Genomic DNA, 16,942 nt, shown 5'->3' on the forward strand with positions numbered 1-16,942 from the left:
CACCTGAGGTTTATGACAATCATAAAAACCTCCTCTATGTTTTGACTTTAACAAACACTTTCCCTATAGGTTTGAAAAATTGCAGTAACCTCCTTGCCATCATGGTCACAAATTACCAATTTTACCCTTTTGCCTATCCTTTTATGTATAAATTTACTAAAATAACCCCAAAATCAATTTAACTTAAAAAGGATTATCTTGCTCATACTTATCTTCTCCTTTTTGCACTTTCACACCCTTTGAAACCTCATCTAGTGGAGAATGCAAGCAACATTCTCCAATGGGATCATTCAAAAACCTTTTTGTTTTTGCTCCAAGGGCTACATAGTGGGGGGGGGGGGGGGGGGGGGGGTAGACCAATCAACCAAAATTGAACTAATGTTGCTACAAGGTGCAAACCTCTATAGTAGTTTGTAAAATGCTAAAAGAACCAAGTCAATTTTTGTTTTGAGTTTCCATGAGGCTTGGAAGTGTATGGGCATTTAAATAATTAAAATAAAATAACTAAAAATTTAGAAAGTTTAAAAAAGAAATTAGTAGAAGAAAAATGGATTTAATTAACAATTCAATTATTCTTCATTGATTATATTGAATTGTGATCATTTATTCAAATTTTCATACCATACCATGTATTCTCATAGGCACTGGTTTATATTTCAAAGTTATATAAGATTATGCTCTTTACAAGTTAATTTAACTGCCTTAGTACTTTTAGGATTGCTTATGTTGTTCTTAACATGGATCACATGACAAGATGATGCCTAAGCTCTACTTGTTTGGAGTTTGTATCATTTGCTTCATTTGTTAGGCTTTTTATGTTGTGTTCATGGTCAATAATGCATGCAATGTTTGTCCCATTGGAGAAAGCAAGAAAAGTTCAAAGAATATTGTAGAACTTTTATCGAAAACATCAGTGAGAACTTCATCTATTGTAGGAAGTAGGAACCATACGGTTTGGATTCAAATGTTTTTGAATGATCCCATGGGGGTGAACGTTGCCTAATTTTAGGGTGGGAAAGTTTAAAAAGAAAGGGGAGAGAAGTTTAACTGAGATAATTTGTACAAATTAAAGGTATTTTAGTAAATTTATCCTGCTCAACAAGAAAGTTTCTAGAGACTCAAGGCAACTTTGGCTCAAAGAGGGTGATCAAAATACAAATTACTTTCATAAGGTAGTTAACTTCAAAAGGTAGAGAAATCAGATATCCTGGATAAGGAATGATTATGGGGAATGGATCTCAAATCACAAAGGAATTGCCAAAATTTTTGTGGAGCATTTTGAGCAATATCAATCTAAAACATAATGTGTGTTTAGAAGAGTAGAAGGCCTTTTTGATAAAATAATAATAGAGGAAGGCAACTCAGCCCTTTTGGCCCCACAAACAAAAGAACTAAAAGAAATAATAATGTTAAGGGAGGACTCATGGCTCTAGGCCCATATGGGTTTCCTCCTATCTTTTTCAAACATTTTGGTCTTCTCTAGGGGATGATATTTTTGATCTAGTTAGTGAGTTCTTTAAAAATAAAAAAAAAAAATTGTGGGAAGACTAAATCATACTTTTATAACTCTTATCCCCAAATCCAAAACTCCTACTAAAGTCAACCATTACAAGGCCAATCAGTTTGTGAAACGTCACTTATAAAATCATAGCAAAACTACTAGATAACAAAATGAAGCCTCTCATGGAGAAGTGTATATCCCCTTCTCAAGTGGCCTTTGCTCAATGTAGAATGATCCAAGACAACCTTGTCTTAGCCCAAAAGCTCTTCCACTATCTTAAGGCTAGGAAAGCTAGATCAAGATACATGGCATTGAAGTTAGATATTTCCAAAGCCTTTGATTCTCTAGAATGGGACTATATTATTTGGGCCCTTGCTACCCTTGGCCTTTCTAAGGATTGGTGTGCAATGATAAAAACCTATATCACCACTATCTAGTTCTCTATTCTGGTTAATGGAGCCTTGGAAAGTCACATCACTCCCTCTAGAGGAATAAGACAAAAAGATCCTTTATCTCCTTATTTATTTTTGATAGCTATGGAAGGCCTTCCAAGGCTTATCCTTAAGGAAAACAATGAGGGAAAGCTTCTAGGCATCAAAATAGAAAAAGGATTCCCCACCAATATCACACCTGATGTCCTTCTTCTGGGGAAAGCTAATCGAGAGGAGGCTATTGACTTTTAAAGACCTTCTAGAAAACTTTCAAGCTTTGTCAAGTCTCACTATCAACCTCCAAAAATCAAGAGTTTTCTTTAGCATTAATACTCCAAGCAAAGGAGCTAGGATGATAAGAAGACAATTGAAGATTGCCCCTCTAACTCTAAGTGGTGATGAAAGTAAATATGTAGGAATCCCTCTCTTCTGGAAAAGGAAAGGGAGTCAATCCCATGGATTTTTGCTAGACAAACTTAAAACTAGGCTTAGTAAATGGAAAGCAAATAGCTTGTCATATGTTTGAAAGCAAACTCTTGTTCAATCTTCCATGCACTCAATTCCTATATATTGTTTGAGAATAGAAAAGTTCCCTCAACAAATAATAAAAGAAATGGAAAAGATGCAGAGACAATTCTGGTGGAATGATAAAGGAGGAGGAAAACATTTAAAATTGGCTTCTTGGAATAAGCTTTACTCCCCAGAGGACAAAGGTGGTCTAAGATTAGGTAACCTGTCTTCTAGAAATAAAGCTCTCCTATCTAAATTGGCTTGGAGATTCATCACAGAACCAGAGTCTCTATGGGTGAAAGTCCTAACAAGCAAATATCTCTTGGGGAAACAATCCATGCCTAGGAAAGTTGCCACCACAACTTCCAGAATTTGGAAAAAACATAATAGAAGATTGTAGTCACATATATCCTAAAATAGAAGTAAAACCATCCAAAAACTCTAGGGCTGTAATTTGGGACTTCCCTTGGATTCAAAATAATGGAGAATTCATTGCCCCTCGGGGTCCACCCCAGAAAAGATGGAACAATGATGATTAAGGACCTAACACAACAAGACTCCCCATATTTGGACCTAAGTAAGATCCAATCCACCATTCCAGGATTTAAAGAACTAATCCTCAACACATCTATCTTAAATTAACACTCAAACAAATTTCTATGGACTGGATAAAAAAATGGAAAATTCTCCACCAAACAAATTTATAATTCTTTTTGGGATAACATGAATTTGTCTTTTAAAATGTCCCCCAAAAATTAAATTGTTCTTGTGGAGACTTGTAAGAGATTTTGTGCTTTGTAAGATAGATCTTTCAAATAGAGGCCTTTTGAATAACACAAATCAAAATGAGGAAAACTCTTTGCATTTATTCTTATGGTGTCCCCTAGCAAGAGCTGTCCTCTTTGCTAGCCCGTGGTTGATAGTTTTCCCTCACAATCTTCAATCCTTCCACGAGGCCTTATCCTATTTGTATCAAAAAATTTAATAACAAAATTCTTCTGACCCAAGCTCTGTCATGGATTGCTTCAGCTTGGTACTTTATTTGTCAACTTAGGACACAATGCTATTTCAAAAATGACTTTAAGGATACTTCTTGGGTCCTTAGGTAAATCCAAATCAAAATCAATAGGAACCCTGCTTTGCCACTGGCTCTCACCAAGAGCATTACTCAAATCATCCCATTGAAAATAAAATAGCTATAGTATATGATGGAGGCTTCAGTCAAGTGAATCAAGGATCCTATGGATTAGTCCTTTTAGATTGTAACTCAAGTTTTCTATGAGGTGTTGGTTGCAAATTACTTCTATTTGTAGCCCCTTGAAACCTGAAACACATAGCAATCCTAAAAAGTCTTTTTTTTTGCAAAGTTGAATGGGTAGACTAGCTTAATCATCATCACATATGCGAAGATCCTTGTAGAGGCCCTGGATGGACACCTAGAGTTTTTTGAGAGATCCTTGCTTCATCATCTTGATAATGTTAAGAACTTGTATTTAGAGTTTTTTCTATAAGTATTTATTATAAAAACAAAGAGCTTACCTTGGTTGTTCATCATGTAGCCTAAGAAGCCAAAAGAACTAAGGTTTTTTGGTACTAAAAGGATTCTCCCAGTTGGCCAGACTCTTCTTTTTGTGGATCGTCTTAATATATTTTTATCTTCATCTATCAAAAAAAAAAAAAAAAAAGAAGACAGAAGTGTAAAATTGGCATTTTGAGAAAACAAATGCACTACATAAGTTCGGGTGATGGCTGAGTTGGCCAAGGAAGCCACGTGGTTATCTTCGCAACCGCCCCCTCCCTCAAGCCACATCGACACCACGTGTAATAAAAAAACACTACTAAGGAGTGTCCTGCATGGACAAGGAAGTGGACTCCACTGGGGAAGAGGAAACCTCTCAAAGACCTCGGTGGATGCCCTCATCTCGACAACCCCGGAAGTCCTATCCACCTAGGACACAGACAACCAACTATAAATAGGTATTCCCCACTTGAGGTAAGAAAACTTTTGGAAGAACACTCTTTTAATACCCTTCTGCACTACATCTTTTGCTCGGACCAGCATGATCTCAACTTGCTCGGCCCGACCACATCTTTCTCCACCCAACTGACTTTAGAGTTGGAGTACCTACTCGGAGAACAACTCCTCATGCCTCTAACCTTTCCCTTGTTGCTTATCTTGGTGCGTGGCTTCATCCTTCCACCTTAGTCTCGTCCAGTTGATAGGACTATCTGATTATGTCCTCGGTTCGAAACACCTCAAATCAAACAAAATCAACATTAGTGTTTCTAGCTATATTATTTTTGAAAATACAAAGGAGGTATTTACTAAAGTGAAGACATGAGGGTGGTTTTTATGATCATCAAAAATCTAGGGGAGGTTTTTATATTTTTACCCAAACAAAAAAGGATATAATAGGAACTAAAATTAATTGAACTACATGTTTATTTTTTTATACTCAAAAATTAAAACTATTTTGTTTTCCTTATCTTTTAAAATATCAAACTAATTAATTAACTACCACAGGTTGGTTTGCCAACCTACATTCCACATGAGCTTTATCGGTCGGTCTGAAAATGAGCATTATTGCTTGGGTCATGGCAATGTATATCCTTAAAAATAAATAAATATTAAAAATGAAAAATAAAATGGAGAAAGGATGAAGGTATTTTGGTAATTTGAGTTGAAAGGTACCTCTTAGTCATTTTTTGGTTGTAAGTGGACACACAGAACCCAATGCAAAATTATCCCCCCAATATCCATTGCCCAAAGGTGTTGGTTTTGGTACCTGGTTTCTCCTGTCTCCGGACTCTAGTTTGTGTTTAAAATGTGCCCTAATCTACCAACATTTCTTTTCCATGCTTGGCTGTTCAGAAACTGCTGCTGAGGTTTTAGGCCCCCTGCTAGGGTTTTGGGGTTCTTCCTCCTTTTCCTCCTCCTCCTCTTCTCTCAACCAAACAACTGCCTAAGCACTCCCCCGGTTCATCCTCCAAGCCATGGATAGATACCAGAGAGTCGAGAAGCCGAAGCCCGAATCGACCATCAACGAGAACGAGATTCGGATCACTACACAGGGTCTGATCAGGAACTATATCACCTATGCCACTAGCCTTCTTCAGGTAATCAAATCTTCCATTTCTCTGGACCGTCTGTATCTTCTATATTTTGTTCACTTCACGTTTTCTTTTTCTTTTTATTTATTTGTTTTATTTGTATCGGTGCTGAGCATCTCTGTTGTTGTTCTTGAATCTAGTATTTTTGGTTCTCTTTTATGGGTTTTGGAGGGTTTTTGGAACTCTGTTAGTCGCCTATAGCTTGTTGGTTTTAATAGTTGGATAATGAGTTTCCTTGGTTTATTTTTGCCTTTTTGGTTGTTCTTCTTCTGTTTCTATACTTCTATACGCACAGTTTGACGCTTGTCTATATGTATATATGCATGTTGGTATATTTGTTTGCATAATGTATTCAGTTTATATGAATTTATCTTCTTCGGTTTCTACATGATGCAGACCGTTTTAATTGGTAAACCTTTTTTTTTTTAGCTGGAAGAAACAATGCTTGATTAGGTTACATTTTATTTACTGATTTTCTCACTTTCCTTTCCACGCGCATTTTCTCTGCTTATTTCAGAGCAGTAACTGGTAGGGATTTTCCTTTTCCTTTTTTTTTTCAGAATTTCTTATTCATAATCGTCTTTATACGCGTTAGGTTCTTCAGAATTTTACTTTTTGGAGTATCATCATTTCATTTTTGAGTATTGATTTATTTTTTAGATGGATTTATTCAAAAAAAATGTGATTTAAAACCATTTATTAACCCAAATTTCATAGAGGATGCAAGGGGTGGGGGTTTCTTTTATATGGTTGATGGATCCAATTGAGTACATTTGTGATTTCGTCTGTATTTTTGTACTTATTTTATTGTCACTCACACTTGAACTAGCTAGAAAAGGCGGTTGTGTCCATTAAAATTTTGAGATTTAAAGGGATTATTCTTTCCCCATCATGTGGAACTGAAATCTATCATCCAAAATGCTTGCTTATTCATTGCTGATTGCTCGGTACATTTCCTGCTAACAATCTTGTACAAGAGAATGAAAATTACACATCTTTCTCAAAATGCTATATTAATTTTTTCTTTTGTGTTAATCCCCTTTGTATTCTTTTTCAAGGAAGGTTTCTTTCAACTCTTTTTCTTTAATTATTTGTTGCTTTTAGGTAACATATACTATTTCCTTTTGGTTATCTTTTGGTAAGTGCTGAAATTTTACAATTCATTGCCTGACCTGTAAAGCTTACAATTTTACCATTTTATTGATTGACCATGGCTCAATTTTGTACATAATATAATGTTATTTTTTTTTTAATTTTTAATGAGCTTTTTGTAATAAGACTCCTTCCTAAAGAAAGACTTTTGTACATAATGTTGAAGAGATTGATAGGATTTGTTTTGGAGTTTTTTGGAGATAAAAAATCTTAATTCATAAAAAACCACGATGTTTCTCCATTTCTAGTTGGAAAATATATGTTCTCTGTTGTTTCCTTCTAGATAATAGGAGGAATGGACAAGGACTTGTCCTAGTTGGATGCATTATCAGATAAAACTTTAGATTTTTTTTTTTGAGGGGGACTAAGGGGTCTTTAATATCTTTCTCGATCTTTTATTTTTTCAAGTTTCTTCTTTTTTGGCTTTGAACTTTTCTCTAAGAGAAAATTGGTAATGGATGACTTTGTCAGTTGTCACATACGAGCCTTGTTGAGTTTGATTTTTGAAACAACTTATCCGTTATATATATTCAAATAAAATAGGCATGTAAAACATACAAGGTTTACTCCCATGACAGTAACCTCAAGTTAGAAGAGCTTACAGCTTGGAGAGCTTATAAGGAAATGAAAGTTCTTTTGAATTTGCTGAAAAAAGGATGTAAAAGTAGGCCTTGTGCAGACTGGAGGCACTGGACTTGGGGAAAGATGGAGAAAGTGGATTAGCCTTACATGCATTTCAACTTTGATAAATGGATTCAAAAGTTCTTTCAAGGGAAAATGAGGATTCAACCAAGAGATATGTTCTCAGACATTCTAATTGTGGTGCATGTATTAAGTAGATTGTGAGTGGAACTAATGGGTGAGGATGATTAGAGCTGTTGGAGTAGGGAGAGAGGGGAAAGCTCTTTGCATGCATGCATGCATACATAATTACATGCATGCATGCATACATAATTACATGCATTTCAACTTTGATAAATGGATTCAAAAGTTCTTTCAAGGGAAAATGAGGATTCAACCAAGAGATATGTTCTCAGACATTCTAACTGTAGTGCATGTATTAAGTAGATTGTGAGTGGAACTAATGGGTGAGGATGGTTAGAGCTGTTGGAGTAGGGAGAGAGGGGAAAGCTCTTTGCATGCATGCATGCATACATAATTACATTGAGTTTTTTGAAAAATATCTCATCACTGAAAGTTTATGATATCCCAATACCTGTATATTCTAATTGTACTAGTGTTGGAAAAATATAAGTCTTGAAAAATGACAATAAGCTTCAAATCTAATTATACATGCATAATATAATCATAGTACATAGGATACCTGTACCCCTACCTATGTCTAGGATTTTAGGAAATGTGGAATCATATCCTTGTTTCTGTTTTTTATGAGTATCAAATCCCCCATTTTCCATACCCATGGCCATGATTCTGTCCATATCCGTAACTGGGCATCATAGCTGAAAGTTAATCTCCCTAAGAGTGGCATCTTAGGTTTAGTCTAGACCCCATTGGAGTTAGATGACTGGTAGAGTTATAGGTTGTGAATGATTTGATTGTTTTTCAGTACTTGGAGACTCCCTTTAGACTACAACTCTAGATCAATTGTCTTTTTAGGACATGGTGATAGAAAGGTTCTTAAAAAAATTGGTGGTTGGAAGAGGAATTACATCTCACTTGGGCAGAATCATGTTAACAAAATAAAGAGGACAGAGAGGATCATTTCTTGTTGAATCCTAAGAATTTGTTTGGAGAAAGGTTGCTAGTAAGGCAGGACATGATGTGGGGAAGACATATCCTGGTCTGCAGTTGTGAAGGACAGGAATACTTTAATCCTACTTCTGCAGGAGTGGTTTTGGTGATTCCCTGGTTCCTCTATGACATGCAGTTATGGAAAAGCAAATGCAACCTTTGCATTTAAACATGAAAAAAAGTACCATTCTTTTTTCCAGATTGTTGCGAAAATGACTAAACTTGAAGCCTACAAACTCTTTCAGTTTAGAGAACCGAAAGAAGGTCAGATGCGTTCTATCTTCCTTGACAAATGGTTTTCCAATGAACAGCAAGGGAGTCAAATCCTCTTTTACAACCTGAATATCATTTATTATCTTTATTTTATTCAGTTAGGGGCTACTTCATGTATTTTGTCCATTCTGAGTTTTTTAACAATGTAAGCAACCAGAAGGTGGGGAGCAAAAATTAGAACTAACGTTCTCATTGTTCATCAATTTCCTTTTTCTATTTATCCATTCCGAGTTGATTGTGATTGTTCTTGCAAAACATTAGCTTACATGCTGTTTATTTAGTTTGTGCTAGCTGGTAGTAGAAAGCATGGTTATGAAATATCTAGGACACACATTGGTTGGTCTAGCTGAAGCAGTAGTGGTTTGAGGAGTGGTTATGCACTATGCTATTACAAGACAAAGGATGGAGGGAGATATGGATGAAGGGAGATTGTCAGATGGTTATAGGATGCCTCCTAAGGACTTGTCCTATTTCCGTGGCACATTCAATCAACTATGAAGTATACATGGAAAACATTTTTTACAATGGAGGTCCAAATATAAGCATACACGTCTATAGGGATGGATATGGGGTAGCTGACCTATTTTCAAGCAATGGTAGAGATATTTAATGTTTTATACATTAAAACATTTATTGATTCTAAACTCAATCTGGGACATGCTACCCCAGGTTTGTATAGCACCTTTTCTTTCTAACACCCAAAAAAAATCACACGCCCAGCCATCAACCTACAATGCAAGGAAAGAAAGAGAGATAGGGCAGGCTAGGGGTATATCTTGGGGCTATCATCATGATTAACAAAATGATTCTGGAAAAAGAACTATGCTAGCTATATGTTGTCTTCTCCTCTCCATTTAAAATCATATGATGCAGTGTATCAATCAACAAATTTCTATCTTCAGGAGAAAAGGGTAAGAGAGATCGTTCTGAAGGCAATGGGACAGGCAATCAGCAAAACAGTGGCTATTGCAGAGATTATAAAGGTTGGTTTCAACTATTTTTTGAGGTATTGTTTCCCCAATGTTTGGACTCCGTGACATAGGTTAATACTCAGCCATTTTATATAAAAACAGAAGAGAATCCCTGGGTTGCATCAAGAAACTACCATCAGCTCTACAAGCATAACTGACGTATGGGAGCCTATTGAGGAGGGTCTTGTTCCGTAAGTGTCTAATCTGTCCTTTTCTTTTTCCCAATGTCTATAAACAATTCAATATAATATCTTCATGATACCGCTGGATATAAATGGTATGTGCAGTTTGGAGATGACTCGCCATGTTTCAATGATTTCAATCTCTTTGTCAACAAGGGAGCTAAACAAGAATTCTCCTGGGTAATCTAGATGTCCTGGATTGTTGATTGGTTAAAATCATTCTAAGAGCATGCTTTTATCAATTTGAGCCCCTTAAGTGTGCCTCTCTTAGTTTACTCTGTTTGGCATGTTGTTTTGGGATAAACTAAGAGGAGAATATGTGGTTCGACAGGTACCAAGCTCCATTACATGTAGAGCAGCCAAAACAGCAAAACCATTATCAACAACAGCAGCATCAACCAAAACAAGCATCTCCACAGATTGCTGGGCCTAATGAAGGTATACCTCAAGTAGGGGTGAAAAGTGCCAATTATTTGTAACTTAAAGATGGGTATTTCGGTTTAGCAAATGAATCTATGAAATCCGGGGACCATACACATGGAAGGTTAGCTGATGCCCTGAAAGAACAAGTGTCACTTCACCCCTGTCCTTGTTTGCGTAGGTTTAGTTAAGTTCCCTCTTTTTTAACCTTTTTAGTGAAGAACAAACTTAAAGCTTCGACAACTGGTTTTGTGGTCAAAAAGTCCAAATGAGACACATATTTAGAGATGACACAGACTTTGGCAATTGGCACCGAAGACATGGGAAATCCAGGTCTCCCATCTATGGCTTCCTAGGTAAGCCACCTCAAACATTAATGCTGATTGAAGGGGGGTGGGGTGTTGCTGGGCGTTTGGAAGGTTAGCATTTTAGAGGATCTGGAAATGGAACTTTTTCTAATGTAGACCTTGTTAAGATTCTAATGTGCTTTCTACAATGTGATATTTAGATTCATATGGCCGGGGGAGAGGTCGTGGTAGAGGGAGAGGGCGAAGCTGGGGAAGAGGGGGATATGGAAGCAATCAAGGTATTATACTAAGCTGATACTGTTCTGTTTTATCTTTTGTTTTCCTCATTTGCCCTTAAAATTTTCCCCTTTCTTGACAGAAAATGGTGGGTATTGGAACTGGGGTCGAGGAGGTGGACGGGGCAGAGGTTGGGGTTATCGTGGTAAGCATTTAATAATACATCTTATCTGTTGTAGGAAAAATATGCATGCCAAAGGTTTGTGATTTTCACATTGATTTTGAAGGACTTTTAGCACATGCATGGCTGAGTGGATAACTGATATGTAAACATGCAATTCATGCAAGGGGGGCTATATGTTATGCATCTTTGCTATTGCAATGTGATTATGTGAACTAACAGGATGTTTACAGAACGTGCCCTTGAAAAAAAGTGGAAGATCCATTATTATAGCATATAAATACAATATGCATATTTGGTATTGTAATCTGAAAAGAATGAAAGATCAAAAACTAAGTACTAGAAAACCATGGTCACCTTTTTGAGCTCCTGGAAACTATTAATGGGCATATGTATTAGTTCTTAGCTGAGTTAGACACTCATAATATTAGAGTTCTCATATTGGTAAATGGGGGTGGCAATGGGAAACCAGCCTGTATGACCTGGGTGGCCTTAGGCTGGCTGGCTAAAGCATGATTAGGGTTAGCTGCTCTGGCCAGATTGTTTGTTCTGATCCAGCTTACTTGGTTGTACTGATTATGCTCCATTTTTTATTTAGGTTTGTGTCCCTGTTCTGGTACATTTTTCTTATGTCATTTTATCTACTCATAAGTTTATTGAATAAGAAACACTATATAATATTATACTTATGTTAAAAATATAAATACTTGTGCAAGAAAAAAGGGGAGTGTGTCATTTTCATTTAACCAAGGAGTCAAAAATTATCCCGTACTCTTCCATGTAGCAACAGCTTTTGGAGCCCCCAAGAAACCTCATATTCCTCTTCCCAAGCTTTATTAGTTGGGTACTTTTTTAGAAAATTAATCAGATAAGTTTCAATCCCAAAAAGTTTGCTACAGCCCATTTAGTCAAGGAGCCCTGCTTTATTTTATTTTTAAATAAAAATTGAAGATTGTGATAGCTATTAGTTGCTTTGGTTCCTCTAAAAGTTGGGTGTGGACTGGGTTGTACATGTGTACAACCTGGCCCATATTGTACAGTGGTGGGTTCTGATCACAGGTTTTTTCCAAGTGGAAATAGGTGAGCCATTTTTAGGGCCGCAAGTCAGGATTACCCAATTTGAGGAATTCCAACTACATTGGCTTTGGGCCTACTGAAAAGTTAATAAAATCCCAACCCAACCTGACCCATATTGCACCCCTAGTCATTTGGCAATCTTCTGTTCCTTCCATATTGTGGGATTTTTCCTTGTATAGTTCAGAAATATACAGTCATGACATGACCAGGTCCATCCTGGCCTTGGCCGGTTCGGTAATATTTCTTATGCCATGTGCCATATCCAGGGATGTGTCATAGGTTAATATTACTTCTCTGAATCCATTGAAGAGCTTCAGTAACTTTGGAGTCATGATTGGGTCAGTGGTATGTGCTCTGAACTGTCACCCTTTGAGTTTGGGCCCAATTGGACGTTGAACACCATCTTAAATTTGGTTGTGTTTATTTTTTCACTTGTTGAGTGATACATGGTTAAGAATACTGGATTTTCTTGAAAACTTGGGGGGATTGTTTTGGGGCCTGATCTTTCAAGTCAATGGTCCTGATCTGCTATGTTGCTCTCCCCTTGGACATTTTAATTTCAATGGCCGTGTGGCATGCTTTTGGAGAATTAATTCTGTTGAATTTTGTGATTCTAAGAAATAGTTTTTAAGTTTGGATGTGTGGGAATTATGGAACTAATTCTTTTTTTTTTACTCAAAACTCAATTTTAGCATTTATTTTTTCGGAGTTGAAAAATTGTCTTCAAAAAAGGAATTATTTTTTGCTGGAAACTCATTCTTCAAATAGTATTTTTTGGAGCAGAAACTTGACAAAACAGCCTAACCTGATGGGGAGATCTTGTTAAATTACCAAAAAAAATACTATTTGGTCAAGTCTCTGCTCACAACAAGTTCTTTGCTCCTTATAAAAGACTTGCTTTCATATCATTTTGTGTTGATCATTTGAACATCAATCTTTTGATAGGTGCTGGATATGAAAGAGGCAGGGGTGGAGGTAGAGGCTATGGTCGTGGGCGGGGACGAATGGGTGGCCGTGGGAGGGGAGGTGGTAACCAAGTCTAAACGGGGGTTCGTTGTTTTGCTCTAGCTAATGCTTGCCTTGGCATAATGGAGAAAATATTCCAGAACTGGGTTAGTGGCTTTTGGTGCATGAGATTATATGGCTTACGCTTATCAAGTTGTTGAAGCAGTTGTTTTGTTTTTCTCTATGGTTATGAATGTGGTGCATAAAAGCAGTTGCTTTTATCGTTTGTTGGTTATTGTCAGCCAAGAGCAAGTAGTTATTTGCTGTAATCTGTTTTACCCTCCTTTGCCGGTGGCCCTACCTGGCTTGTATCTATATTCCATTTTTCTTGGTGTATCTATTTGCTTAAGCCTCTTGTTCTTCATCTGGTCTGCTGGCTCCTAATCTCTGAATCTTAAGTTCCAAAAATTGCTTAAATGTTTAGCTGGTCCATTGCCCCTTGGCAACCCCACTGAATCTTTCCAAAGTCTTCTTAGTGCTGAAGGGAACAATACACCATCTGAATCCATGATATATCAAATCCATTCCACAGTATTCAAGACCAGGTTCAAAGTATAAAATCTATAGGGCTGATGAGGGCAGATGAGCATCTCCTTATTGGATTTGGATCTATGCGGGTTTATAACTTTATATTTCAAGGTTCAAAGTATAGACACGGGCAGATACCCGTGTATCGGCCTGTATCGGTACTTTTTTAGGTTTTATTTATTTTATTTGAAACTGGTTCAGAGGGGTTGGTTTAGGGCTCGGCTACCGGCTACCCTCTGAACCAGTATCTGACCTGATACCCTTTGGAGGGTGTATTGGGAAGCCATCGGCATGATACATTTTGATATGAGCCGATATGTATTGATACTTTGAACCTTGTTTATATTGATTGATAGACTGATACAAGGTTTGATCCTTTGGAATAACATGCATCTAAAATAAAATTTTATATTAAAGTTAAATGTTTGTAAATTGAATCAGCATCAGAATCTTGGGTTGTTAAGGCTCAGTTTAGAAAGTGTACAAATGCAAATATGTACAGTGTAAATATATACAAAATATAAGGTTTTGTACTCTACATATTTGCATTTGTACTCTTTCCAAAGTCGGCCTAAAGAAAAATGTCCCAAAATGGGTTGCAAAGGTGCATAATAAGGTCATCAATATTTGTAAATTGATGTCTCAAAATGCTGTATAGAGTTGAATCTTGGGTTGTTCAGTTTGGAAAGAGTACAAATGCAAATATGTACAGTATAAATACATACAAAATAATATAAAATATAAGGTTGTGCATTCTACATATTTGCATTTGTACTTACAAATTCAGCCTAAAGAAAAATGTCTTTGCAAAAATGCATATTCATAAATGGATGAGGGGAAAAATTAGAAAGGTTAGGATTAGAAATGACCTTGTTCAAAGGAACAAAGGAATAATTTTAATGGGTGTTAAAATGAAAAAAGTTAAAATTAAATGGTTTTGTTCAAGGTTTAAAATAGTGTAATGCATGTGTATTGGGACGATATCAATATGTACCGACTTTTGAGCCTTTCCGCATAAAGGCATGAAAAGGTTGATTAATCATTGGATTTAGTCCTCCTTCTCACAGTCTCACACTGTTCCAGCTTTGTATAGGAAACATCATTCCATTAAAAAAGTACATCATTCGTTGATTTTGGTTTGGTCACATGCATAGAAGACTGGTTGCAGCACCCTCGAAAAAAAATCAATCAGTTACATTGAATATGATATTAAACAGAATTGAATGGTGGAATAGTATTCATGTAGTCACCCCATGTGGTTGGGTCTTTGGACCAAAGTTCTAAATATTGACATGGGCTGATATGCCGGTAGGGCATATCGGCCTGTGTCGTCGGTGCTTTTATTTTATGTTTCACTTATTTTTTTTTTTCGAAATTGGTTCAGAGGGGTTGGTTTAAGGCCCGATTACCCTTTGAACCAGTGGCTGACCCAATACAACCCATGTAGGGGCGTATTGGGTGTTTCAATACTTGTTTTTTTACTTTTTTTTTTATTCTTTTTTAAAACTAGTTCAGGGGAGCCGGTCTAGGACCCCTCCATCCCTTGAACTGGTCAGACCCACGATACACCCAATGTAGGGGTATATCGGAAGGGTCCCAGAATGATGCGTATCAGCCAATACGTAACGATACTTTAAACCTTGCTTGCAAGAATGAGAAATAAATATATCATATATCTAATTAACTTGATATGTGGGTTTTTGATTCTGATGTGTTAATTATAAATTTAAAATGAATTGTTAATGTTTATGCATATCGATTTGAAATAGGTTTAAATGTACGCATATAATATATTATTTGGGAAAAGTTGCTTGAACTTCCTTATTGCTATTAAAATTTCAATATTCATAAGGGTATTTTAACTGCAAAAAGGAGATAAGTCCTTAAAATAAGAAATGCCAAATGCAGCCTTAACCAATTCGAATTTCTCTTGCTTTTCAAAATTGAGTAATTTTCCCTTTTATTTAACTCTAGATGTATCGTGTAAGTTGATTTGTAATGTTGTGTTTCATGTGGGTATTTTTTTTTTTTAATTTTGGTTTATAATTAAACATTTTATTTAAGTAGAGTATAAATTTATTTGAATTTAGAAATTACACTACGTTGTATATTTGAAATACAAATATAAATTACAATTGCTCTTAGGCTTAAACAAAAGCAATGTTTCACATGGAACACGCTGTTAACATGCCTTTCTTATGTGTTGAGATGTATTTAATTCATTACCAAACTAAAAAAATTCTTATTTAATTCATATTCATATTTATCTTTTTTTTTTTTTTGGTAGTAGCAGGGTGCATGTGACATGTGATGTCCATTCAACTTATCACGAATAGATATTAAAAGAGAGGAATGACAAGTGAACCCGGTTTGAATTCAAATTGTGTTAAAGAATCAAAACCCTAACCTGACTTTAGTCCTGGACTCTAATCCAATCCTATAGAATTAGGGGTGAGTAAAAAAATCGAAAACAAACTGAAAAATCGGTTAATTGAACCAATCGGTTCGGTGTTTTTAAAAAATCGAAGGCACCAGTTTGGTTTCGATTAACAAATATAGAAAATCAGCGGTTAACCTAGCCGATTGGTATACATATATTTCTATATATTTTATAAAATTTATTTATATTATATTATAAATAAATAATATATATATATATATATATACATATAATCTTATAATATATTTGCAAAAATTAAAAAAACCAAAAACCGATGATTAACCAAATCGGTCAATCAATTAACCGATTGACTTCGATTCAGTTTTAATTACTAATTTTCCAAAAACCAATAATACTGATTCGCTTAACCAAATTGTAAGCACCCGTATATAAAATTGGGTCAAGCTGGATTGTATCATTTGATTTAATCCAATCCATTGACATCCCTACCTCAGCTATATCTAGAGGATCATTATTGCTGGAGTCTGCATTGCTTAATCCGTCCTGGAAAATCATCTCCTTGAATGACTTTCATGTACAAAAGATGGCCATCTAACAACTCCATTTGGGGCTGAAATTTCCGGAGGAAAAATGTTCACCTTTTTTTCTGACATTGACTTCTGGGTTCCTGTAAACTGTTGTTTGCGTATAAAAAGAATATCACTTTCATTGCTGAATCGCTCATGAACCGACTTTGGAGTTAATTAAATCTTTCGGTGCTTTTATGAATCTTTTCTTCAAAGTTGTAATATGATAACGTTGTGGGTGCACAGAGTTTGTTCTGTCGGTAAGCTGGGATTACTTGGATTGTCGTCAGCTTTTAAACCAAAACATTGAAAACAAATTTGATTCATCCAATCTAGAGTCATCTTCACTAATTTGAC

At 36.0% G+C, this 16,942-nt stretch overlaps 1 protein-coding gene across 1 annotated transcript; it reads left to right on the forward strand.

The window, feature by feature from the left end:
- The first annotated feature begins 5,150 nt into the window (after positions 1 to 5,150).
- On the forward strand, positions 5,151 to 13,454 carry LOC148865219 (uncharacterized). Its single transcript, XM_088976157.1, has 8 exons — positions 5,151 to 5,559; positions 9,633 to 9,713; positions 9,804 to 9,892; positions 9,989 to 10,063; positions 10,215 to 10,321; positions 10,812 to 10,889; positions 10,970 to 11,032; positions 13,031 to 13,454. The coding sequence occupies exons 1-8, from the start codon at positions 5,437 to 5,439 to the stop codon at positions 13,126 to 13,128; spliced, it is 714 nt and encodes a 237-aa protein (XP_088832283.1). The 5' UTR covers positions 5,151 to 5,436; the 3' UTR covers positions 13,129 to 13,454.
- The last annotated feature ends 3,488 nt before the right edge of the window (positions 13,455 to 16,942 follow it).

This window comes from Nelumbo lutea, chromosome 3, assembly GCF_056320005.1.
Source record: "Nelumbo lutea isolate HS-2025 chromosome 3, American lotus-T2T, whole genome shotgun sequence".
NCBI lineage: Eukaryota > Viridiplantae > Streptophyta > Magnoliopsida > Proteales > Nelumbonaceae > Nelumbo > Nelumbo lutea.